The sequence below is a fragment of the Anabas testudineus genome, chromosome 7, assembly GCF_900324465.2.
Source record: "Anabas testudineus chromosome 7, fAnaTes1.2, whole genome shotgun sequence".
In the NCBI taxonomy this organism is placed as follows: domain Eukaryota; kingdom Metazoa; phylum Chordata; class Actinopteri; order Anabantiformes; family Anabantidae; genus Anabas; species Anabas testudineus.
In genome coordinates, this window is record NC_046616.1 from 8,280,589 (window position 1) to 8,305,787 (window position 25,199).

The following is a 25,199-nucleotide window of genomic DNA, read 5'->3' on the forward strand; positions in this document are numbered from 1 at the left end:
GCTATAAAGCCAGATATTGAGCCACAACAGGTTATCTGTTTGTGCAGTAAAATATTAATCTGGTATTATGTAGTGTTTAGCTCACTGAAGGTGACTGATGGATACCATGTCAAACACTAGAGCACCGTCAAAGTAAAGTACAAGTCAAAGCTTGTGCTACAAGCAAAGTGAGTTGTCCATGTGGCTTTAATAAATGGCTTCTGTCATTTCATTGAAATTGGTAAAATAATGAACAATGGATTTTTCTCAGAGACTAAGAGGGAGTGGCAGTTAAATGTACTGATAAGGCGTCCATCTAGCATTTATGCAGGATCTGTTTGATTAGCACTCAGCTCTCATTGACTGCAAATGCCAAGTTACTTTGCATTTATATAGCTGCACTGAGCAAAAACAGTCCACTTGATGTGTGTTACTCTTTGTGATAACCATGGCTTGAGTGACAGGTCTGGCAAATTGTGATAAATACAGCAACATTATGCATGGAGGGATGCCTTGGGAGTGAGAACTCGGGCATGGCGAACCGTCAGGAGTGGATATTTTGACAGAAGTTTTTAGAGATTTGAGAGTTTAACAAATTCATGTTGTCTGCTGTGAGATTAGCAGTTTGTCTGCACCTGAAATGTGATACGCCTACACCCTTACTGAGCAGACTGACATGAAAAATATGTCCACTTAAAACCATCAATAGTACCTTAATATACTGGAGACACATAAAAACGTGCACACATACTTTTTTCAATAATGGAGAACCAGTTTCTAACTTATGACTCCCCAGTTCCCCAGACAGTATACGGCATAAAGCTCTCCACACTTATCCTCTGCATCCTGACAGAGAATCATTATACATACATACATATCACTTAGTTGTATTATGCAGGCAGAATATGGTATTGGCTCTGATAGCACGTTCCACCTGCATAATACATTACAGGAAAATGTTCAAACTTTTGCTTCAGAAAGTTCCAGAGTTTCTTCACCAACTATCATTAAAATTTGCTCGAATATGTTTTGATAAATATCACAAAGTGGAGAGTGTATTCATCTTTTTCCCTCTCTCTCTATTAGTATGTCTGCCTTTGTTATGCTACAGCACACTGCAAGATGTGTTTGTGCTTTGTCCATTTTTTTAATTTAGGAAGGCTGACATTTATCCTTTCATTTAAATGGCTAGATGAGTTTTTTAAAATAGCAAAATGTGAATGAAGTTTGGTGTTTGGTGCACGACAACGGCATCAAATAAGAAAAAGTACTTCTGCAAGAGAACATCCAATTAATGACTGGAAGATGCCAGGAAACAGGGCACCTGTTATTAAAACTAAAATCCTTATTTAATCTTCAATTATCAAAATGTCGGTGAAGTTCCAGCAAAGCCTCTGCAAGTAAAGTTGATTTTGATTTAGTATGCCAGTAACAAATACTTTACAAAAGAAAAATGAAACGCAAACACAACTAGCAAAAGTTTGGTCCCTTTAGGCCAAGTCTGCAAAACCTTTCAGACATGAAAGACACTTTCCTGAGTGAAATGCTGAAATGCAGATGGTGCTTCATAAATGTCCTTTTAATGATTTGTTTGTGATGGTTCAGTCCAAGTCAGTCACGAAGCACTGTGCAATGAAAATGAGAAAAGATCATTAGTAGACTGGAACTTCCATGCTATGTTTAGCATTGTATCATCAATAAATCATTACCGCATTAGCTTTATAACATTAACATGATTACTATAAACAGGCAAGACCACTGCAGAGAGACAAGCTGGGCAGGAATCCAGCCTCTGTGCAGCATTTTAACTGGTTTGGGTTTGATTGGATTGCTTTTAAGGCTGTAATATCAAAAACAATAATGTGCCGTTCAGGTAAACTCGATTTATTTGACACGATGTGTGGCTGACAAATCTAGCCCCATTTGAAGGTGTCATCCAAACAAGACTGTGAAATACAGCAGCTTTTGCTTAAATTTGGATGACGCAAGTGGTGCAACCTTTGCAGCCTTCAATATCTCTTAATTTATTGTGTTGTGGTCCCTTGTGACATAGATCATAAAGGCAGTGTTTGTCAAATTCTGCACGAAACTCAGGTGGTCACGGAAGATTGGTAGGTGAATGAAATAACTGTGATTATCACAACATGGTGCTATATAGGAACAGTTATCGGAACAGATTTTCCATTAATCTGGACTCACTCTCAGCTTTCGAGCTCGTAGAGCATCATAGTCAACACAGCAGATTTTTTAATAAAAGTGTGATCTGTGAAGGGCAGGAAAGAAACAACATGTACTAATGCAGCCAGCTCTGATGTTCCCTCTCTCTCTTTGGGTTTGCTCCGGTTGACCACATGTTGTGTTGGGTCTGGTTGTTTTTTTATTTCCTTTGGATCCGTTTTGAAACTGGTCCAAATTTGCTCCCAACACTGGTGTCCAAAGATTTCTACTATGACAAAAAGCTCTTCTTGATCAGTATTTTGTAATATTAGATAAATGGATTGATGCAGCAGCCAGAGTAACTCAGTACATTTACTCAAGTGCTGTACTTCAGCACAATTTTCAGGTTCTTGTACTTTACTGAATCCATCCATTATCTATTTCCTGTTAAAAGCAAACACTTATTGGGTGAAAAGTGTTGAGGGCTCGTCTGTCTATGACAAGGCTGACAACTTTCACACTCACATCACTCTTGGGAGTCATCAGTTAACCCTAACCTAACACTACTTGTGGCCACGGGGTGAACAAGTCCACACAGAAAGGCAGCGTTTTATGTTACTTTTACTTTTAACAATTCAGAGCTAAATATTCTGCTTTCTGCTTCACTACATTTTTACTTTAGTTACTTTTCAGATGTTGATGTTTAAGGCAAAATGTAATCAAACATAAAAGATCTTTTAATCAAACATTAGTACTAGATGATGTATTATTATGGATTAACCCCTCAACAGTACATTAAGTGGTTAAAAGGGTTCCAACTTTACCACTTGTGCTTTATTACAGAAATAGGTAACACGTGGTTTTCTATATTACATAAATGGATTTCCTTTGGATCTGTACATGAATTAAACTTCACAAGGCCTGAATGTTTAGATTTCTGCAGAAACTTTGTTACTGTGGAACAAATCTAACAAAATTTAACATTCACATCATCAAGTTATCAAATCAAATATAATGTTTTCTTAGCAGAGTACCTGCACGTTAAATACATTTTAGAGGATGTACTTCATCTTGCCGAAATGTATTATATATATTATAATATATTCTTTCTGTAGTGGTGTTAAATGGGCATACACAAATAAGCATTGCAGGAGTCCTTTTTGCAGCACGTAGTACTATTACTGCTGCCCTATTACACCGCCCCACAGGAGCAATTGTTTGGAAAATTTAGATTTGGGATGTTTTCAGGCGACAGAAGGCCCTTTACTTTGATAGGAGAGATGAAAGCTGCTACAGACACTCCCAGCCTCAGGTGCTGGAATGACTGCAATGATTAATTTGAGAGAGTGTTCAGTACTCAGTACTATACACTTGAAAATGACAAATTATTTAACAGCGTTTGACCACAGACGAGGTGAATCTCTGTTTGCAGCACCTGTGGACAAAGCTTTTATTTTTTACATGACTCTTTTTTCCACATAAACGTAAAGCTTCTGAGGTTGTATATATGAGAAAAACTAGTCTGCAGCGGCAATCACATCACAACCAGCAGACAGATGCAGGATGGAGGATGATGGCTGCTGCTCTAAACAGCTGCTAAGCGATGTCAGTGAGGTCAGAGAGTGGATTTGTGCTTCGCTGCGGATTTGTTTGTGAGTACAATAGACATGAGGGTGTGTATAAATGAGATGTGGGCTAAAAGTACATGCGAGAGAGCTTTTTGTGTTCAGTGTCTGTGGAAGTTAAGTGTATCTGGTTAAATGTAAAGGATTAATGCTTCTGTTATGAAAGGGTAGTTTAAACCATTATGTTGCTTTTTTTAAACTCTGTTCTACTTTGCACTGAGAGTAATGAGTGCCCAGACCTCTGGGGTAATAAGGCTTTAAAAAAATAAATAAAATAGAGCACAGAAATCAGCTGTCAACTCAGTGCCTGCTCTCCATGTGTACACAATAATGCTATGTTTGTGTTCTGCGACACATGAATATATTGTTTGTCGTTCTCACTAATTTCTATGCAAATCCCGCTTCGGCTGTTCTTGCTTCCACTCTCTCACTCTCTCTCTCTCTCTCTGGGAGTCATCATTTTGAGTCGACTATGCATCAGACGGTACTTTGTGCGCTCTGTTAACAACTTCAAACAATTTATGTGTGTTTAAATGTGGCAGCATTTGTTCAGTGGCTACCCCCACTACCTGAGGGTAACGTACACAGCTGAACACTTTTTGCTACACAGCATTTTGAAAGATCAACCTGCTCACATATTTTATTTGGGGCTTTTTGGGGCTGGTGAACACAGAAGGAAGGCTGGAAAAGGCCAAACAAAAGGATGTGACAACACAGTGTGAAATGGGATTTAAACCCATGTGATCTGGACTGTTAACTGATGGGCTGAAGGCACCATAACAGAGTTTAGTGTGTTTCAGAGTAGTGGATAGAGCTTTTGTTCACCGTAAATCCAATTTTACTGTTTTTGGTTTCTAGTTGTAATATATCTCCCCTTTTGGGCTTCCCCCCCTTATAATCCTGACTCCTTATAGTACCAGCAGCGCATACAGAATGAGTCAGACTGAAACATGGCTGTGTCAATGCCATGTGTGAACGATTGAACCATGTAGTGATTTGAACCACTAACCTTAGCCTTTTACACCGAGACTCAATGAATAATTAAAATAAAAAATGATTTTTTATTGAGAATACATGCCCAGAGATCCACATTCAACACTCGTCAAAATAGCATACATACCTGTTAGTAAGAAATGAACTTCAATTAATTCATGCAAAGCTTACTTAATGTTTATTCAAGGTTTTACTCCTACAGTAACAGCTGGAGGAATTTGAATAAAGGAGCCATGAATGCTGGAACCAAATGAATACAGAGAAGAACAGCATGTTTTTCCAAGCAGCACCTTCGCTGAGACTCTGAGGCCAAAGTCTGGTGAATAAATGAAATGTACCTTAGTGACTCCATCTCTATCTATCTTTATCATAGACTGTGCTGAAACGATCATCAGCACAAGATATAAATATATTATATGTCTCCTTTCCATAGCGTGGAATTTTCTCTTTAGAGCCAGTGATCGATTTCTCCTTTCTGGGCAACTCTATTTAATTAAGGGCGCAACATGGCGGCATCCATGAAAGGGAACCTGCTCTCTATGTAGATATAAAAGGTGCATTCTACCTCTTATTGTCAGGTCATTACACATTAATGAAAAGATTATGAATACTACATCCTATTTTTTGCGAATAGATCTAACACTGCACCTCTAATTTAGCTAGTGAACTGACTGATTTTGCCTTTTTGGCTGCTACACAGCTTCTATTAACATAATTTAATTATAGACTTTTCCTTCCCAAACCATCAGAGTAATATCTCAAGACATTTTCCGCTGTGACTTACTTTCTTTCTTCCTTCAAGGAAAATGCCAGGGCTTTGCCTTATGACCCGTCCTCCTGCCTTGTATTGCAACTTTTCAAAATGTTTCTGGAGCTGTTTTCAGCTCCAGCTATGGGCGTCTATTGTATACTACTTTGCAGACTATTTCCATCCGGATTTCCAGGAAGCGAGCACAGGATGCTCTGACATTCAAGAAGCTTTGAGTGTGCTATTAGTCAGGCTACCTGGCACAGAGAGATAGCACTGAACTCCCTCAACCCTTTGAAATGCCGGGGACCGTGTACCCACAAAGCATCTTAGAGCTAGAGCACCGATCGGGGCCAGCCTCTCTTGCACAGTGCACTGATGTTCAGGCTTCCATGGGACCTTGCTGATGATTCCAGATCAGTGTGTTGATTCTTAAAGGCTTTATGCATGCCAGCCCCAAGCTCTCCCCCCTCTTTGACGTGCGGACACACGAAGGGGAAAATATTGGCACAAAGCCCACAGGAGCTTGCAGAAGCATCTTTGAGTTGTTTTTTACGAAATGTTTTGTTTTCCCGTAGCGCTAAAGATGCTAAAATAACCTTCCATTTGTGTGGTTTGAGCTTGAGTGTTATTAATGTTTTATTGTTCCTATGCACGCTAAATCAGAGTGCAAGGAAAAAGGATGATGCATTAGTTATGACTCACGGACTTATTGGAAAGTTATGATCACCTTTACTCACTTAGGGTTTTTATAGTCCACTGAGATACACCTGATGCCTCTGAAATTTGTTCTAGAAATGAGCAACAAAATGAAACATCAGTGTCATGTAGCTGTGACTATACTGTGACAAGTGATTGAAATCCCAAAGTCCCATTGGCAAGAAAAGGGATTCAAGGCAAAGTGACTTATGTCCTTGGTTGATTTGTACACAATGGATTCCTTAATTTTATACACCTCACTGTTAGAATTTTATAAAATCACCTGAGACCTTCTTAGGTCCTTAAATCCCTCCATATGAACTTATTTGCTTAGCTGTTGTAGATGTTTCCTGGCGTTTTGTTGGATGTGATAATTCCCCAGGTGAAGAAAGAACAGATGGATGGATTTAGTAACAGAAGGGAAGGTGATGCACACAAATACACTGAAGGTTAATTTAACCTAAATTTGTGAAAGTTTCTGCTTTAAACTCAAACTTGGTAAGAAATGTCTGCAAACAGTTTCTTGTATAAATTAGATTTGAGCATCTTTTTGTCACTTGAACCTTTGCAGGGAAAACGTGCTTTACAGTGCGGCAGGAAACAAAATTGGCCACTGTGTAGAAAGTGATTCTCATGATGTAGTAAAAACTATCCGTTCGATAACAAACGGCAAACGACAAAAAACTATCTACCTTGAATGAATTTTGGTAAATGGCCTTTGTTGTTCTGAAGAGTTATTGGTTATGACTTATGTGCATTGAGGAGAATTGTATGGCATAGTGTATGTGTATAATTTGTAGTTGACCACTGAGAAGCTGGTGGATTAGTCATTGACCAGGTCTAACAGTAAGTGGCCAGAGTTTTGTGGTCTTAATTGGTTAAATGGTCATTTGGCTTGAATTGTTGTTCTTCTTTCCTATTTTCAGCCTCTGAAGTGGCTTCATATGTGGAGGAATGATTGAAGACCCTTGTGCTAATGTAGGTTGGTCAAATAAGTAGGTTGCAGCCTCGAACAGAAGCCAAACGAAGACATTTTACTGTGCATGTTTGTGTGCGTGCATCTGTCAGGTTAATTGTCAGGATTTAATGGCTGCTTGGGACAATAATGCCTCGGAAAGACGAAAAAACAAAACAAAACACTAAAACTGTCAGACAAACAAGCAATGAGACTTGTACCATGTTTCATTTTAGCCTGTTAGTTGTCAAATATTTTGTTGAGTTATCAAATCTTTCTGTTTGAATGTCACTGTTGTCCCCTGTGGGCTACTGAGGGGGATTTTTGAGAGCCTGTGCCTCGCTGCAAAACCTTTCAATGTGCCTGCAGAGGAAATTTCTCGTGGCGACAGGAGACCAACTCATCTTTTGCTCACAAAACAGTGTATCAACAAATAAAATAAAACTATCATGTTGCATTGGTGGGTAGGGAGAGGAGAAAAACTGCTTCTTCTAGCAATGGGAATAAGCAATACTTGTTTTTTTTAAAGTGCAGTGTGCAAGATTTAGAGGGATCTTTGCGTTGTATGTCAACATAGAGAGCGGATCCCCTTTCATGGCGGTCAAGATGTTGTGCCGCCCCGTTTCTACGGTAGCCCAGAGCAGACAAACACTTGCTCTAGAAAGGGAATTGCATTTAGAGCGTGTAGTTTTACATATTAAATAGATGAACTAAATCCAGTTTCTAAATATATAGCTATCTACAGCAATCTTAGCACTTACCATGTAAACACACATCTTATTAAAAACAGCCATTAATGCATTAACAGTACGTTCTGTGTGGTTCTTTTCTTCTGCTCTTTGAGAGATTCATTTAGAAACTATTGGGAGACGACAACATATTAGGACGTTCTTACTCTTCTAATGGCTGTTTGACCATCAAGACTTGGATTTAGAATCAAAGCAATAGTTTGGTTTTCCATCCAACATCTTGACAGAAACACATCCGCTTTCTAGTCACATTAGAAGATCGACACCACTTTCATGTTTGGTACATGCATGAAGCTGAAGTCTGAGGCTAATTAGCTTAGCACAAAATCAGATTTCAAAGGGAATTGCATCTATAAAAGTGCTTGTGTTGCTTTTACATTGTGCTTTTGTAAATGAGGTATACCATGTTAATTAGTGAGCTTTAATAAAAGGTGCCAGGCGAGCCGTTTCCATCTGCTTCCAGTCTTTGTGCTAAACTAAGCTAAGCTAATTGCCTACTGGCTCCAGTTTAACATTTAGTGAACAAAAATGAGAATGACCTCATCTAACTTTGCACAAGAAAGCTAATATTACCCTCTTTAACGTCACAGGTTACAGTAATAGGTAAGATTTCAGGAATTGGACTCAATCGATGATGGTGTTCTTTTTCTGAATGAGCACTGAAATATAATGAACACAAATTTGTGAGAGTGTGTGTATATGAGAGCAGATTATCCAGAGTCTTTTCATGGATCCCCGTCTCATTTCAATGACAATAGGTGATCAGCATCACTTAGTGCTGCGTTTTTGCATTATGATCTAGAGGGATGATTTTAAAGCTTCCATTTAGCCCTGGATGATGAGATGACATTTAATTACTTTAACCCATCCTCTCTCTATCTGTCCATCCATCTATCTTTTATTTGATTCCATTAAAATCTTTCCCGATGATTTTTTTTGTGGGAGTTTCCTTCCTCTGTCCGTACTCTTCCCTCTGGCTGTTAATTTTTTACGAAGGATCTAGATTTGTGTGTGTGTGTGTGTGTGTGTGTGTGTGTGTGTAAGGTCAGTGGGGAGTGAGGCTCCTCATAATCCGGTAATCAACCCAGCTGCCACCAGACCCAACCCCCATTGTTCCACACCTCTCTCCCTCTCTCTCTTCCCTCCCCATCTTTTTCATTTATTCAGTTTTTTGTTTTAAATTTTGTCTTAATATTCTATCTACATCCTATTTTACATAATATTTCTTACCTTTTCCCTTCTTTCATTTGCATTATTAAAACAAATGCAAATGAATAACTGTAATAGATAATTTTTAAAAACATCAACCATTTCAATTCAATTTGGTAACATCTTCATTTATTTTTAGTGCAAAGGAAAATAAAATACCAATAATGAATAAACTATGTACAGTAATACCTAAATAGATAAAGATAAAGGATCGATTTACCACTTAAGAGTGCCTATGATCTCTTTATCCCCCACACCCCAGGTTAAAAGCCCTCATTATATTGTCCTTCTCTATTGTATGCTTTGCTTCTTCCAGGTTTTAATAAACCTCCTTCACCCTTACTCATCTCTGTCCTCCTCTGTGTCAACACACTCCCTCTGTCTCTTTCACCCCTCACCCTCCATCCATTTCTGCCACACTCCTTTTTCTTACTCTTGTTCATTCTTTTTATAAACCACTAGCTATGCTCTTTCTGCATCAAGTTCCCCTCGTGTATTGTATTCTTTCTCTCAGCCTTATCTTTCACCCAGCTTCACAATGCCTCAGTGCCGCCACAGAAAATTGCCTCCTCATGCCAGTGTGGACTTGTGCATTTGGATTTTTTATAGCTTATTAGCCAGCTTGTCGCACCAAATTGCTTTACAATACAGTAAAGTACAATTCAGCTCAGCACTGATTTCAATACTGTGCTGTGTTGAATTTGTAACCAACTCTGAATGTGAGGAGACTGGCTGAGATGAGAATAATGTTTTCTACATGAGCACTGTGTTATACCTCTCCATCCGTCTCTGTGGCTTCTTAAGTCATATGCACAAGACTTGAAACCAAATTCATGGCAAATAAATGTACTGCAAATTTCAAAAGATTGATTTTGACTTGCTGAAGCATTTCTTTCTTACTGGAACATACTGTATGATAAAAGAATTGCCTCATCTTTTCTAGCAGTGGAGCTCAGAAAACTTACCACTAAACCACATCTGAATGTCAGCTGGAGAGTCGGCTACACAGACAGAACAGATAAATGCTAATATCAGCATGCTTACCTAATGCGCACAGTAACCATGCTAAGATGCTGGTGCTGTTTACCTTATTATTTACCATGTTTTAGCCAAACATCCCTATGCAACTAAACTTTAACTGTGATTGTGTTGTGATTCAAAGTATTTTTGTTATGAATGAAATGCTGCATATAATAATGAATAGTGAGTTACAAGAAGGTGGTTGGGGGCATCCAACTGTACATGCATGTACATGTATACTTGATAACCACTATATTATTTTTAAACAGTTGTCCAGAGTGCAGAGTACAGGTTAGATACGGAACAAACTACAGAAAAAAAAAAAAAAAAAACAGAACGGTACTGGCAGTTTTAGCACCTCTTTCATTTTAAATTAAGTAACACTGAATTACAGTACACTATATCTAACAGGTATTTGGCAATAATATGATAATGAAATGATAAACAAGCTGGTGTATGTGCTTGTTATCACATTCTGAAGTGGCCTGCAGCAGTGTTTTGACATTTAATAGCTTCTAGTATTAGTAATTCATTTGATACGAACATATAGGTAGCAAAGGCAGCATTTACTGCAAGATGTCCCAGTCTTTGTTAAAAACAAAACTGTTTAGATAATGATCCACATATTTTTAAATATGTGTAAAAGTAAAAGTGTGATAGCATATTCAGCAACACAGAGTCCTGCATGGGCAATGGTCGGTGCTGAAGCTCTCATGACATTAGGCTTGTTTAAGATGAGTGAGTGCTCACTGGTGGTCTGAACACAGTGGTTAGTGGTTAGTTTTTGATGGATTCCCCCTGGTGTCAGGCATACGTAGAGAATGAAAACCTCACAACATCAAGGTGGCTGCAGATTTTGGAGCCAGGTGCTGCAGTTGATCTTCGACTGCAAAACCTCAGGGCATGATGGGAAATGCCTGGCTCTGATCTGATTGATTCAGATGTTGGGTGACTTTTTATAAAAAAAAACCTTTTGATTTACTTTGAAATGTGTTGATTTTATTAGACATCAAGTTTTCTCACAGATTGTATCTCCACTGTTGTTGGAAAGTTTGGATATTTTCTGTTCTGCAGCTTTTTGTCTCCTGCTGCCATCGCTTGCACCTTTCCGCTTCCCAGGCGTTGTGCAGTTAATCTCAAAGAAGCCTAATGTTGTGATCTCCTCACCTTTTCCTTTCCTCTTTGTAATCCCTCCTCTGACTTCCATTCATTTATCTCTGTCTCCTTATCTCGCTCTGCTTGTTCCTGTTTATCCCTCCCGTCGCTGACCCTTCTCCCTCGTGCCTTCCCCTTCATCCATCTCTCTTCTTACTCCATCACCAGCTCTGATCTGTTGTTACTCTGTCCTCTTCCAACCCTTTATCTTTTAATCTTTTTATCTTTTTATCTCCACCTCCTTCACCTCCTCCTCTAAACCTTTTGTCCATCCTCTGTACACCTAAAATGAGCACATTTTCATTTACCGTACCTTTGTTCCTATGCTCTTCTCTTTTCAGATGGCGTCCACAGCATTTCAGCCCAGTGCGTTCTCCGTGTTCTCATCATCACTGAGGACATGTTGGGCAGCAGCGTCACTGTCCGCCTCCAGAACATGTCTCAGGAGCACTTTTTGTCCCCACTTCTGGGTAATTTCCTGGAGGGCGTGTCGGCGGTACTCTCTGTGCCTGTTGAAGACGTTTTCATCTTCAACATCCAGCCAGACCTGGATGCCGCCCCAGGGGGGATCCTGAATGTCAGCTTCTCTGCTGCTTTGCCTGGTGGACACTTCTTCCCTTCTGATGCTCTGGAGGAACAGCTGTACCTCAACAGGTTGAGGTTGACATCACTGACACAGATGGAGGTTGGTCCATGTCGACACACACACACACAAATTGTTGGTGTTAGTTTTAATGTATAAACATATTTTGGAGGTTCAAACCAATCTTTAGCTGCATCACAAAACAATTTAGATTGCTATCTAGTCAAATCGTAACCACTAGAGACAATTTTATTAATGTTGTGAAGCAGAACTGTTTTATATTGTTTTGAGACAACAATCAGTAAAAGTATCAGCCTGTCTCAGTTTAAGCTTTTCATGATTTTAAACCATATAACGTGTTCCAGTTTAGCCATATGTTGAAAAAACAGGAGGAGGGAGAAGTAATGTTTATTTTTTTATTACATATGACATATTGTGTGCAAGTCACCATTACATAAAATTGCTAATGACTACATGAAATACAGTCAAAGCAAAGGTAATAAAAGATTAGGGGAACATACTGTATGTGTAAGACACTCACCTGAGCATATTGGATGTGAACTGATAATACAGTACAGATGCTATGGCAGCCTAGCCATGTGGCTTTATGCAGTGATACACAGATAATGACCACTATATGTTCTCATGCATGAAAGCATACACCTGGGCGCAGTCTCTGCATCAGTAACATGCCTGCTTACACGGCCCGAGAAGATTTATGAAGGTGCAAGACAGAACACAGCAGTGTCAAGAGATACATAGTTTAAGGCCGAGTATGTACGACTCTCTGCCAACAACATTAACACAAACCGACTGAATTTATAGCTCACTGTTTTAGAAGACATAATCTTGTGAATATAACTGATCCAGTGGTCTCAACATTAAACTGTCAAAGATTCCTCTTCATTTTAAGCACATATGAATTTGGACAGAAACTACAGTATTAGAAAATGAGATGAATGTTGTTATCTTGACATCCTGCTCTTTTGCTTTGCTACATGCTGAGTGTTAGTCCACCCTATATTTCAGTAACAGCCATACTAAACAGACCACCATGATAATGTAACATGACCGCTGTCCACAACCAATTAGTGGGTATTTTATTGCAGTCTATAAAATATTGTTTGTGTATCTCAAGAGCATTAACAAAGATATCAAGGCTGCATTTTAGTTAGCTAAAGTTGATTGCTATAGATAAAACAAACTTTTATGAAGTAGTTAAAGCTAGCTTGTCAAATTTGGATGTTTGTCGATTTAGAAATGAGTTTAATGTTAAATGTGTTGGTCGAGCTTTCTTAGTTATACTCACCTTGCTTTGAGAAGACTAAAGAAGATGGCACCCCACTACTTTCACATTTTATAATCTGACATCATCAATGATGTCATAAGGTTTAGACCAAGTATTGGGGGAGGGTGGGGGGTGTTCTGGATTAAGTATTTGCACTTATTTTGTATGAATGTTATATAGTTTAACTATTTAAGTTGCTTGATTACATAATTTAAATGTAATACAGTATGATAGAGGAAATCTTGTTTGTGCTGAATGTTACTGATAAAAGTTACTTCACATTACTTAATTTGTTTTAGAACAAAATTGTGGTGTACCTGTGAGGATAATGGTTCTGCCCAGAGTGAGGCTGATCAAGGTGGAAGAGGGTATTTAAGCAGTGGCTCTTGGTTAGCAATAGAGATGGGATATGATGTCTGTACAGTGAGTTGTTTGTGTGTATGTTTTCGCCATTTAATCTAAGGTGACTATTTGGTTATTTCCTTTTTCTACTATTTCAGAAGCTGCTTTGGTCAGGCTACCCCACAGTGTCACTCACAGGGACAGTCTAGTTCACTTGGATACTATGAGTACATTGTTATTTAATTTCTTATTGTGTGTTTTTCCTATTAGTATTTTTTTGATAGAATGAATTATACATGTATTTATATTAACATTTTCTTTTTTGTTCACTAAATGTATATACAGATTTCACAACAGCTTGCTAGAACACCCAAATGGAAATGGGCAATCATATTTGAGTAGATATGCCCATGCTTTTCTTTCTGTAACAAGTTAAAATAGCTGCTGTGAGAAAATGCTTGTTGCTATTTCACTTTTCAGGAGTAATGAAATAAAAGGAAGTATGCTGAGCCTGGTTTAACACAAGGTAATCTGTAATAGAAATATCCTTCTTTCCACTTTCCTCTTCTGTCACTCCAGGTTCTTCCCTTTGACGACAATGTGTGTCTGCGTGAGCCGTGCCAGAACTACATGAAGTGCATCTCGGTGCTGCGCTTCAACAGCTCTGCCCCCTTCATCTCCTCGCCCTCCATCTTGTTCCGGCCCATCCACCCCATCGCGGGCCTACGCTGCCGTTGCCCAGTGGGTTTTACGGGCGATTACTGTGAGACAGAGATCAACTTGTGTTACTCCAACCCCTGCCTGAACGGAGGGGTGTGTGCCCGCAGAGAGGGAGGCTACACCTGTATTTGCCGTGAAGACTACACTGGTGAGTACAGAGGGGAGTGTGTGTTGTAGAGAAAGCGGTGAAAGAGAATTTGTGTTTTTGAGCTGCTGTGGCAAAGATTTGACAATTTGTCAGATTGTGTTGCACAAGAAAATGCACAAGAATGAGCTTTGTTTTGTGTGAGTGTGTGTATGGTAGTGATGATGATATTCTTCACATGCTGACTGTACAGCTAATTTTTGTGAAGAATAAACCAAATCCTTTGTGTGAAGCAGAAAAAGAGTCAATTTTGGTTCAAATCACATTTTCTATATTTAATAAAGTATTTTGGAAAAATCTTAAGCAATTTACTTAGTACAAAAACCCCTTTAAAGAATGGGAACTACTCAAATCTAACTGTCCTTGACTTTACTCACTTACTCACAAGTCTACGCTTGTCTGGCAGTCGCTGTCTGCACGTTAGTGGTTTAACTGGTTGACCTTTCCAGTGCACCAGCATTAATAAAGTATCCACTGAGAGCCCAATTAGGTTGTGAGATCTTACCAAGAGTACTTCAAAACAGATACCTGTGGACACTTAATGTAATAGCTGTCATGCTGAGAAAATGTCAGCTCTAAATGAAACTGAACAATGTGGGTTGTTCTATTAGATTAGATTTTTTTTATTTTATTTACAAAAACATAATAAAATAACCTTTTTATTCTCTTTTTAACTCCTCATCTATTCTATTTTGTATTATACGAGTGCATTGCCCTGCATTCAGTAGCAACTGCAACTTATATGAGAGAATCAGCTTCAGCTCTTCTGTTTCTTTTAACTTTACTCTTGAGTTTATACTTGTATCCCAAAGGGCTCAAAACTCCTGTCAAAAGGTTTTTCTTTATTAACTTTTTTATTACTTCACTACTTAGTTTGAGCAGATTCCCAGCTGGAAAAAAAAATGTTTTTTTTAAATACATGTCAGTATCACATCTGCAGTAGCTGCTCAATCTAACACTTGATTTAACTTTTAATATCTATGGAAACATTTAAACACTTAAATGAAATATTGTTGGTTCTAACTTTATTTTAACATCCCTTTCCAAATAGTGAGGATTATTTTCTTGTTGTGTGCTTGTTGTGCAGTCTACACTGTACCTTTACCCTGATAAACTGAAACTGACTGTACTTCTTTGTTCATGTCCCACGTTGACTTTCTTTTTGATCCACTCTGTTTTCATTCTTTTGTCATATTGAGCTGAACAACATGAAAACACACACTCTGCCTCGTGGGAGATCTTCCTCCTGTTCAGCTCACTCTTTCTCTCTGCACACACACACACACACACACATACACTACAACCACTGCCACCATAACCCCCCCACACTTTTCTTTTGCAGTTACCAAACTAATTTGTTCCCCCTCTCACACAGACAGGCGCTCACACTTCATTCTTTGCTGCCTTTCCCAATACACAAGGCTCATTTCAGACTGTCTCCCTCTCTTTCCTGCTTCTCCTTACTGCTGCAGTGCTTCACTCTTAGAGCCATTGAGTTGATGTAGGAGTGGATAGATCCTTTGAATGCCTGTGTGAGTGAGTCTCTGTCTGGAGGATATTTCACATATCATTTTATTTCAAATCAAAAGAGAGCTGAGGGAGTGAAGCAACACCTTTCTTTCATGAGAGAGACAGAGTGTTTTCCAAATTCCCACAAATTCCCCAGACAGAGAGGTAAAGAGAGGGAATGAGAAGAAGAGAACAGAAGAAATTTAGGTAGAAAGAGACAGAGTGGGTGGAAAAGGAGAAAGACTATGATCATAGTAAGTTCTGCAGTAAGTCTGTGCCATCAGGGAAGAAAAAAAATGAAAAACTGATGGAATAACCTGGTCACTGAGTATATTCAGGTTGTCACCTGACTCTTTCTTTGGGCACATAATATTACTGAACCTAGACCTGACCAACTGCAGCCACTCCAGATCATAACACTGCCCCCACAGTCTGAAAGATTGTGACAGAGTTTATTCGATCCATCTTGCACAATGTGACATGCAGAGAACCTGCAGGATTTCCTGTTATGACAGGGTGTGTAGGAACCTTTAGATCGAATACACAAAGGGGAAAAGAGAGAATAATTGATGACTGTAGACAAAAAGGGGGACGAAGGGAAAAAAGGAGAACAATTGAAACAGAGAAGAGGAAGAGAGAGGATGAGAAATGGGGAAAACGACAGAAGAGATGGGTATGACAGCAATATCACAGACGAGGGAGACGGATGAATTTGGAGAGAATAACTGGGGAGGAGAGCTGCAGGGAGAAAACGGGGTGAGAGACATCCAAGAGCGGTGACAGAGTGATGGAGGATGAGAGGTGAGGAGTAGAATGAGGGGAAATCAGATGGGTTCTGCGTTGTTTGTGGTTGTGCTTTTCCCGCGTAGGCGTTGGGTGTTATGGTGTCTTGTCAGTGCCTGGGGCTGCTGGGAGGAAGAGGAGGAGGAATAAAACAGGGACGAATTGATTCTGCAACACATAGAAATCTCCAGACATCTCCCAACCAAGCACGCTCTCTCCCTCATTCATTTTTTTTTTTTTTTTGCTTTCTCCATCCGACCTGCCTTCATCTCTCCCAATATGCTCTTTGGGTCTTTGAATTGCTTTTCCCCTGTAACTCTATGGATTGCTCTCGAAGGCAGGAACTAAGACTAGAAACTTTTTTTTATCTTTATTCCAGAAGAAGTATTTAAAAAAATAGAAAGACTAGCTTTCAGCAGACCTGAGTCAAATGTAATTTATGAACTGTTGTTTGGTGTTTCTTGGGAACACACAAGGCAAATGGCTTGTGTAAAAATAGTTTCAGCAACTTAAGCCTTATTCAGACAGGATTAACATTTCAGGGCATTGTAGGGGATAAGCTATTCCCTTTTGTCACTGGTAAATTACCTCTTTGTTCCAGAGAGGATACTAAACTCTAAACTTTACAAAACTGCAGAATATGTTCTGTAATGGACGTAGACATCCAGCGGAACAAAGCTAAATCCTCCTCAGGCAGGAGTTGAAGCGGGGGGTGAAGATACTATGTGAGGTGGGGTCATTCCTTAGTCACGTCTTAACACACAGAAATGAAACACATAAAGTATTGCCATTACTGAGTGACTTTCCTGAATCTCAGTTAAACATCCATAAATCAAGACGCTTCAGTGTAGCTGACATAAGAACCATTTGATAAAGTTCGATCTGTTCTTGATCTCCAATTGGTTTTCCATTTATCCCTGAATAGACCTATTTGTTGGTGTTACTGTAGCATGTCTCCATACATCAGATTAGCCAAAATATATTTGACTTAATCCATTTTCACACAGAAAAAAAATCACATTTAATTACTGACCCACATATGCGCTTCAGACTGGATTAAAATCACTGACCAGGGCAGGTAATATGAAAATAATCATACCTCCTCTGGAGAAATAAATCCTATCTGAACGGGGTTTAAAAGCATAAGTTGTGAAAGAGAAGAGTATTCAATCCTGTCTGACTGAAAGTCTACAGAAAATACAGAAAGTTGGCTTCAATTATTATTTATTGGTTTGGCAGGTTCAAGAGTCTAGATTACAAAGAGAGAAAATGTTAAAATATAAAGTAGAATATTGAGAGGAAATAAATGAAATGAGTATAGTTTTTAAAAATGGTTCATGTTCAACTCTACAGGGAAAGACAAAGAAAGGGTTTCACCTCAGGTAAACTCTGGATAACCCCTCTCTAAACCACATTTAAACCTGGGGTACATGACGTTTGATACTTGCTACAGAAGGACACTACTTCTTTTTACTCTTGAGATACTAAATCCTGCAGTGTAGAAAAAGGTTAACACCGCCTTTTATGGAGCCAACCTCACAGATACAGACTGAGAAAATGGTGTGAAACACTGCTTCAGATGAGTTCATGTACCATTCAGCAGAGTACTGAATACCCAGCATTAGCCCAAGATATTAGGTTTAATCCAAGTTAATCTCAGTGTGTCACAATCGGGGGTTAAATTAACATTTTCGCTTAATTCAAATGAGAAAATCTCTTTAGCTTACTGGTGCTGTGTTACAGGATTTCTGTGGTTACAATTAAATTAAATAAATCCAGAAAGATCAGCGTCACTTTAACCCGTACATATGTTCTGATTTATCATATAAAGGAAAACACAGGTGTTACTACATTCATTAACATTCATTATTAATTGAATATATTCCTGACCTTTGTCTTTCTTACTTGGATGTGTTAACACATTATATCTGAAAATAACCTACTGTGTTAAAAGATTTACCACAATAACGAGGTTCCAGCTCCTCATAAATACATCTACTGTGTGTTTCCCATAATCCCTGCTGCTTCCTGTTGCATAGATCGAGTTGTGATTCTGTGTCGCTCATGTCAAATGATTGGAAGTTTTTGCTAATTTCTCTTGTCCTGACATCTGTCTCCTCGAGCAGAATTAGGTTAGAATGGGCAGCTCACACAGCTGTTGTTGAATTTCAACCCAGTATGTTAACACCCAGAGATTTTTTTTTTCTTCTCAACAAGATAAGCTGTTTTTAACCCCCGGTGAATCAAATGTCTGTGAAGGCGATCAGTTTAATTCACTGTGAATATGGGCTGGTCAAGGCTGTTGCTCTTATTAATAGAGTATATATTAGGATTATAAGTAGTGCTGTTAAACTAGACTTTAACTTGAGTGTGTCAAGTACAATTATAGGCATGATGAAAGGGATAAAAAGAAAATTTTATATTCAGTATGCAACAATTGTGTTGTTATAAACTCCTTTATTTCCAGGGCGCCTCATCCTCAGATGTAGAAGGGAAGTTGTAGTGTGACCTCCCGCTGTTGCAGCACTAAAATTCAAATCTTTCTACCCTCTAGTGCTCATTTTTCTGAAAAACATGTTAAGCTTGCAGCATTGACGAGAATATGCAACAGCTGTTAATCCTGAAAACACGCAACAGACTCCAGTGGTATAAAACAAAGTTTCCATTAGACAGTGAACCACAAACAACACTAAGGTAACGGTAGACAGAAGTTATCTGATTGTTTCCCAAACTGAAAGGAAAATAGGCTCAGGTGTGATAAAGAGAGATTCACATTATGCAAATTATAAGATATAATATGGAGGGTACACCTCGGAGAGCTGCAGTAAAGAGGATAAGAGAGCATGGATGCAGACTGAATCAATTTGTGAGAAGATAAAAAAGTGAGTGGTAAGGAAAGAGAACAAGTAGAACTTAAATCTCTTGGTTGTGGTGAAGTGATATGTATTTTACACTAAAGTAAGCTGAGAAAAAGAAGAAATGCGGTAGGCACAGGTGAGATTAGTTTTGGATGCGATAAAGATATGCATGTTACACTGAGAAATTTAATCCAGCAGATAGGGGGGAGGGGGAACAGACCACACATATTCAGTTCATTTACTCAGTATATCTAACAATATCTGAGGTTTTGGAAGAATAATGCAAATGTATAAGCCAGTTTTAATTTTGGTAGAGGATGATTTCAAAGTTAGAAACAAAGCAACTGGAAGAGTAATGTGCAGCTGCAAAGGAGAGAGAAGACAAATGTAGAAGGCCGAGGAGGGACTGAAGCATATGTGTGTCTGTGAAACCAAATTAGTTTGGTTCAGAAGAGACAGAGAGAAAATGAAGAAATAGAGAGAAGACGATGAAGTGGGGGAGTGGATTAGTTTGGGAGTGAGGTGGGTGATGAATGCAGAAGAAGAGGCTGCTGAATTACCTTGGTCAAGACGTATGCAGATCGTGTTCTTTGACTTTACAAGTCATACATGTGGATGGTTTAATTATAAGATATTATGTCCTAATCCAACCAAATAAATCTTAGCTAGGTTAAGTCAAAGACACAGTTTAGTCCCCATATTGACAAATAATAAGAGACGTGAGGCAGACAGGTCACAGCATGTTTTACTGCATCCCCATGAGAAGATTATTTGTTCTGTATTTATTGGAAAATAAAGGTCCAGCAGGAAATGTTGAACCCATTATGGCTCCACAAGGGAGCTGTGAGGTAACTGTAAAGTACACAAATTAAAATATGACGATAAAACTGCAATCTGACCCGACAATCTGCAAGTTTGTGGATTTTTTGTCCCACTGGTGCTTACACTGAATTCCCCAGGTGTTTTTAATAAAGCAGAAAAAATTTTCATCTTACTAAACATATGTCCAATAGCAAAGCTAATTATTAAGTTAATCTGGTTTAATTATGTACTTAGCAACTTGCAACTCCCACATGAAATCAAGAAAATTCGTGTTTTGAAGCTCAGCACATTTAAGGAAAAGAGTGAAATGAGATGTTGTGACAGTTTAGACATTCAAACAAAACAAAACAAAAAAAATAGACGTTAAAGACAAGCTCCGGGGTGGTGAGACAGTCACAGTTATTGAGGGGAAAATGTTAAATGAAGTCCTAAAAGGTGGAATAGAGATGGCTTTTCAAATTGTAAAAAGCAGCAGGCTGTAGCAGAGATGAAGTAAAGAGAAGAAAGGACAATTGTAATGACATATGAGGGTTACGATACTTAGAGGATGAGGGTTTGGGGCTGAGGAGGAGAGGTAGAAGGATTGAGAGATAATGGTATAGGATGAGGTCTGAGTGACATTAATTTTAGAGGTTATTAATAAAATGAATACCAGGTGTGAGTGTAGTGTGTGTGTGTGTGTGTGTGTAACAATGAGACCAAATTAGTTGAAGAAACGGTGACAGAGAAAAAAGTGTGTGTGTGTGTATTTGTGTATGTAAGTAAGACTAAATTACTTTGGGGAAATTAAAAGATAGTGAAGTGTTGGTGGTGGTTGAGTATAAGAGAGAGAGGGGGAAGCATGCAGGGCATGGAGGAAGAATAAATTACTTTGTGGAGTGGAAGAAAACAGATAAGTGGTGCAATCAGCCAGAGCTATGAGACAGCTTAGTTTTGGATAGAGCACAGGTAGAAGGATAGAAAACTCAAGCAGATGATGTCTCAATAAAAGCCATGATTTGTAAATATGCATATTATATGGAGAAAAAAAAACTCTGCAGGGGATATGACTTGCTGACTTGAGTGGTAAATGCAAACAGTGTGAGAGGGAATGAAAGAGGAGACTAAATTAGTTTTGGTGGAGATAAGTTGGAGAGCACAGAGGGAGGGAAAGGGAGAAAGAAATAGTACAAGTACCCCAGGTACAGATGTGGTGATGGTGATACGCAGTTTATGTGTTTTTGTGTGAAGAATTAAACATCAATCCTGAGACTGTTCTTTGAGTGTTCACAGTCTCAGAGGTGTAGATGTTGAAGATGTAGCCACATGTGAGAACCAGCACAATCATGTCAGTTTAATTTGTTGCACACGAGCTGGCGTGTTCCTTGAGATTGTCTTCAAACAAAAATCAAGTCAAATCAATCACTGGAAATGAAAAGTCAAAGTTAAAAGTCAAAGTTTAACGGTGACTGACATCATCACAAGACTAAAGCTGGAGTTGTGCTCCTCCAACAATACACTTAAATGAGGGGGGTTAAAATCTTTTGTGCACACCAAGCAAGTTGAATGGAGGTTGTATTATTTTTTTTCCAAACTATCACTATTAGTACGTGTAGAAGAAAAAGCACGAGCATGAACCTTGTACAAAAAAAAAAAGTAAGATGTGTGAAAGAAAGGCCAGAAAAGCGTGAAGAGAGAATGTGTGATGGAAGTAGTATAAAAAGCTGATATATATGTTAAAGTTAATATAGATAAAAAGCTTAAACAATAAGACTTGAAATATGGAAAATTCATTCATGACACTGTGGCAAATAATTTTTTATGTGAAGAAACTGCAGACTACAGTACAGCTTCACTAAATCGGATTTCTGACTCATTACACATTTTCCCAGAACTCAAAATCACAAGATCCCCTGAAGGCAGTCACTTCTTGTGGGGGTGTACAAGGGGGGAAAAAAGAGAGCACTAAAGAAGGAGCGAGACCGAGAGAGGCAAGACAAGAGGAAGGAGAAGAGGGAAGCAACTGGGAGTGTAGGAGCCTCTGGGGATGTACCATGTGTTGTGGTGGAGGAGGGGGGGGGCGATGGGGTGGGAGGTAGGGCGGAGCGAACTAAGATGCCGGGGGTGGTTGAAGAACACTGGCTTTGATGAATAAAACATCTGCATGAATGAAGGAGTGGTGTGAATGCATTAAAACCAGGCAGAGAGGAAGAAAAGAAAAGGAAAGAAGATCTGGAAAGAGATGAAGAGAGGAAGGAAAGAGGAACAACAAAGTGTGGAGTGTTTTATATTTAGAGGGAGGTAAGGAGCAGGGGTGGTAGGAAAGGAAGGAAGGAAGGAAGGAGGGAGGAAGGAGCTGAAGGAGAAGAATCGTGGAACAGAGGAAGACTAAAGGGTCTAAATGGAAGAAATCATTGATGCTACATTATATGATTTTCAAGTTAATACAGTGGAAATACATGTTCAAATGCCTCTTTTTGCCACAGCTGAAATACTTGTCTGAGGTCTTGTGTCTTTCAGGCTCCCTATTATAGCTTCATAATTATGAATTATGTACAGAGGTTGTCAGCATTATCATGATCAAAACAATATCTATATTTCTTGTCTGTAACTCTGTGCATTACTGTTTTATGGTTTGGACTTTGGAAAAGGTAAACAAAGTTAATAATATTAATAATAAAAAACACTTATAGATATTTCGACCTCTGTATACGACTATCAATAACTATGAGCAGTGCGGTACCAGTGAATCTCAGTGAGGGTGGGCAGGAAACTCATAACACGACCTTAACTTACATATAAAACTAAAATAATTGGTTCTATAACTGTTTATGTGTGGATGCTGTCTTGAGGTTTAACAGTCTGTGATTTGTTTCCAATTTTTTCATACATTAATAGATTAAACGATTAGCAGCGTACAAGTGTCTCAAAAACTGGACTCAGGTGTAGGCCCAGTACAACAACAAGAAAACTTCCTTATTACTTTTCACCAGTGGAATTTGTGCGTAATGAGCACATGTCTATTTGTGCAAGGGTGTCTTCGTTGGATGTGCATGCGTATGCTTTAAGTGGGGTTAGGCATTTGTGCATCTGCATGTGTGCGTCTCCATCCTGGTACGCTCATTAAAAACCATCTGTGTGTGTACATATAGTGCTGTCTTACTGCAGCCATTTGTTTAGTAATTGTTTGACCATTTTGTCCATGTGTCTGAACGTAAACGCTTGAACAGAATGAGGATGTGCACAGTAAAAGCAAGTGTGTGTGTGTGTGTGTGTGTGTGTGTGTGTGTGTGTTTCCTTTCACTGCTGATCAGTGAAAGTGCCTCAGTGAAGTGGACGCCCTCACACCGTCTGGGCAGACGACGAGAATAAAAAGGCGATCGTCGAGTCAGTCTGAGAGAACGTCTGCTCTGCTTTACTTCCTCTAATTACTGTGTGTGTGTTTGTGTTTTGCCTGCACTTTATATTTGATGCATGTGTGCCTCCATAGGTGTGTGTGTGTGTGTCTTTTTTTGTCTTCCTTCATCAGTTTATTTCCTGTCAACCTGTGCTCATCATGGGTGTGCATAATAAACCAGACTGTGTATTTGAACTGTGTGTGTGTGTGTGTGTGTAGGTGTGTGTGTGTTTAAGTCTCACTACACGCATAATTCATGAGTATTAATGTCTATTTATTTATTTTAATATTAATGAGAAGGTCTGTACGGATGAATGGGTGCAAGAGACAAAGGCAGGAAAATTGTGCAGTGTTAAGTGTGTGTGTGTTTCCTTATTTAATTGGTTCCCTGTAGTGTGCACTTACACAGACGTATATGTTTAGTGTGAGAGGGGAGTGAGGATGAGAGAAAACTAAACAAGGACAGACAGATGTGATCATTCGAATGTCCTTGGGCTATTGTTAGCTGGGCGGGGTATGTGACTGGATATCTTGCTCTGTGTGTGTGTGTGTGTGTGTGTCCTCAGGGTGGATTGATGGTGTGGGGGAGTGTGTTTGTCAGCCAAAACTGGCAGATGTCAGCTGCCCATTGGCATGAAGAGAGAAGCGTTGAGGACAAGTAAAGTGATGGAGAGCAGCATGGACATAAATAAAGTGAGAAGTGGAAGAAAATGAGTAGATTTGAGGAGCTACTGTAGGAGATTATTGATAGGTGGATGAGTTTAACTAGAATAAAATAAAGGACGCTAAGATTTTAGTGAGAACATGGGCTGTGTGAAAGCAAACAAGTCTAACATCCTCCCTTGTTTGCCATCTTCAAAGTTTCAGTTTTTACTCCTCACTGGAAGAGGTTGAAGGACCCATCATAGAGAGAGAAAGGAAAGGACGAATGACAAGATCTAAACGCTTTTCCACTTTATGCAGCATATTGTAGGGCTCACTGTGGGTTGTATGTGTCACGGATCATCAGTATCAGAGTGTGTATCAAACACTTACAGCTTTTTCTCTCAGTGTGTCTCTGTCTGTCTGTACGACTTGTGCAGTGTCTGTCTGTGTGTGCGTGTGTGTGATCAAAACTTGCTCTGGATGTGATTTGTGTGTCCATGTCTTGTGTGTGTCAGATATTTGTATCCCAACAACCACGAGGGGAGGTAAAAGCTTGAGGGCACTGACGATGATCTGTGTGTGCAGGGAGTGGAGTTTGGTTTACACAGACTGAATGTGTAAAATTTTTTTGTTGGAAGGGAATAAAAATTCATTGCATCTATTATTGATATGTGTTTTTCGGCTTATTTAATTATCTTACTGTGTGTGTACATGTCCTGTAGTATTGTAAATTTCACATCATCCAGGAATATCCACATCCACAAACTTCATATAGTAACATATAACATACAATAACATGATAAAATTAGTTCTTGAAATTTATTTCTCAGCATTAACCT

The 25,199-nt window shown here is 39.0% G+C and overlaps 1 protein-coding gene across 1 annotated transcript in view; it reads left to right on the forward strand.

The window, feature by feature from the left end:
• celsr3 (cadherin, EGF LAG seven-pass G-type receptor 3) overlaps nt 1-25,199 on the forward strand; it is an 87,159-nt gene that overhangs the window by 11,579 nt on the left and 50,381 nt on the right. Inside the window, exons 2-3 of the mRNA XM_026367600.1 lie at nt 11,631-11,974; nt 14,082-14,370. Coding sequence (XP_026223385.1) covers nt 11,631-11,974; nt 14,082-14,370 — 633 coding nt within the window. The remainder of the gene's footprint in view (nt 1-11,630; nt 11,975-14,081; nt 14,371-25,199) is intronic.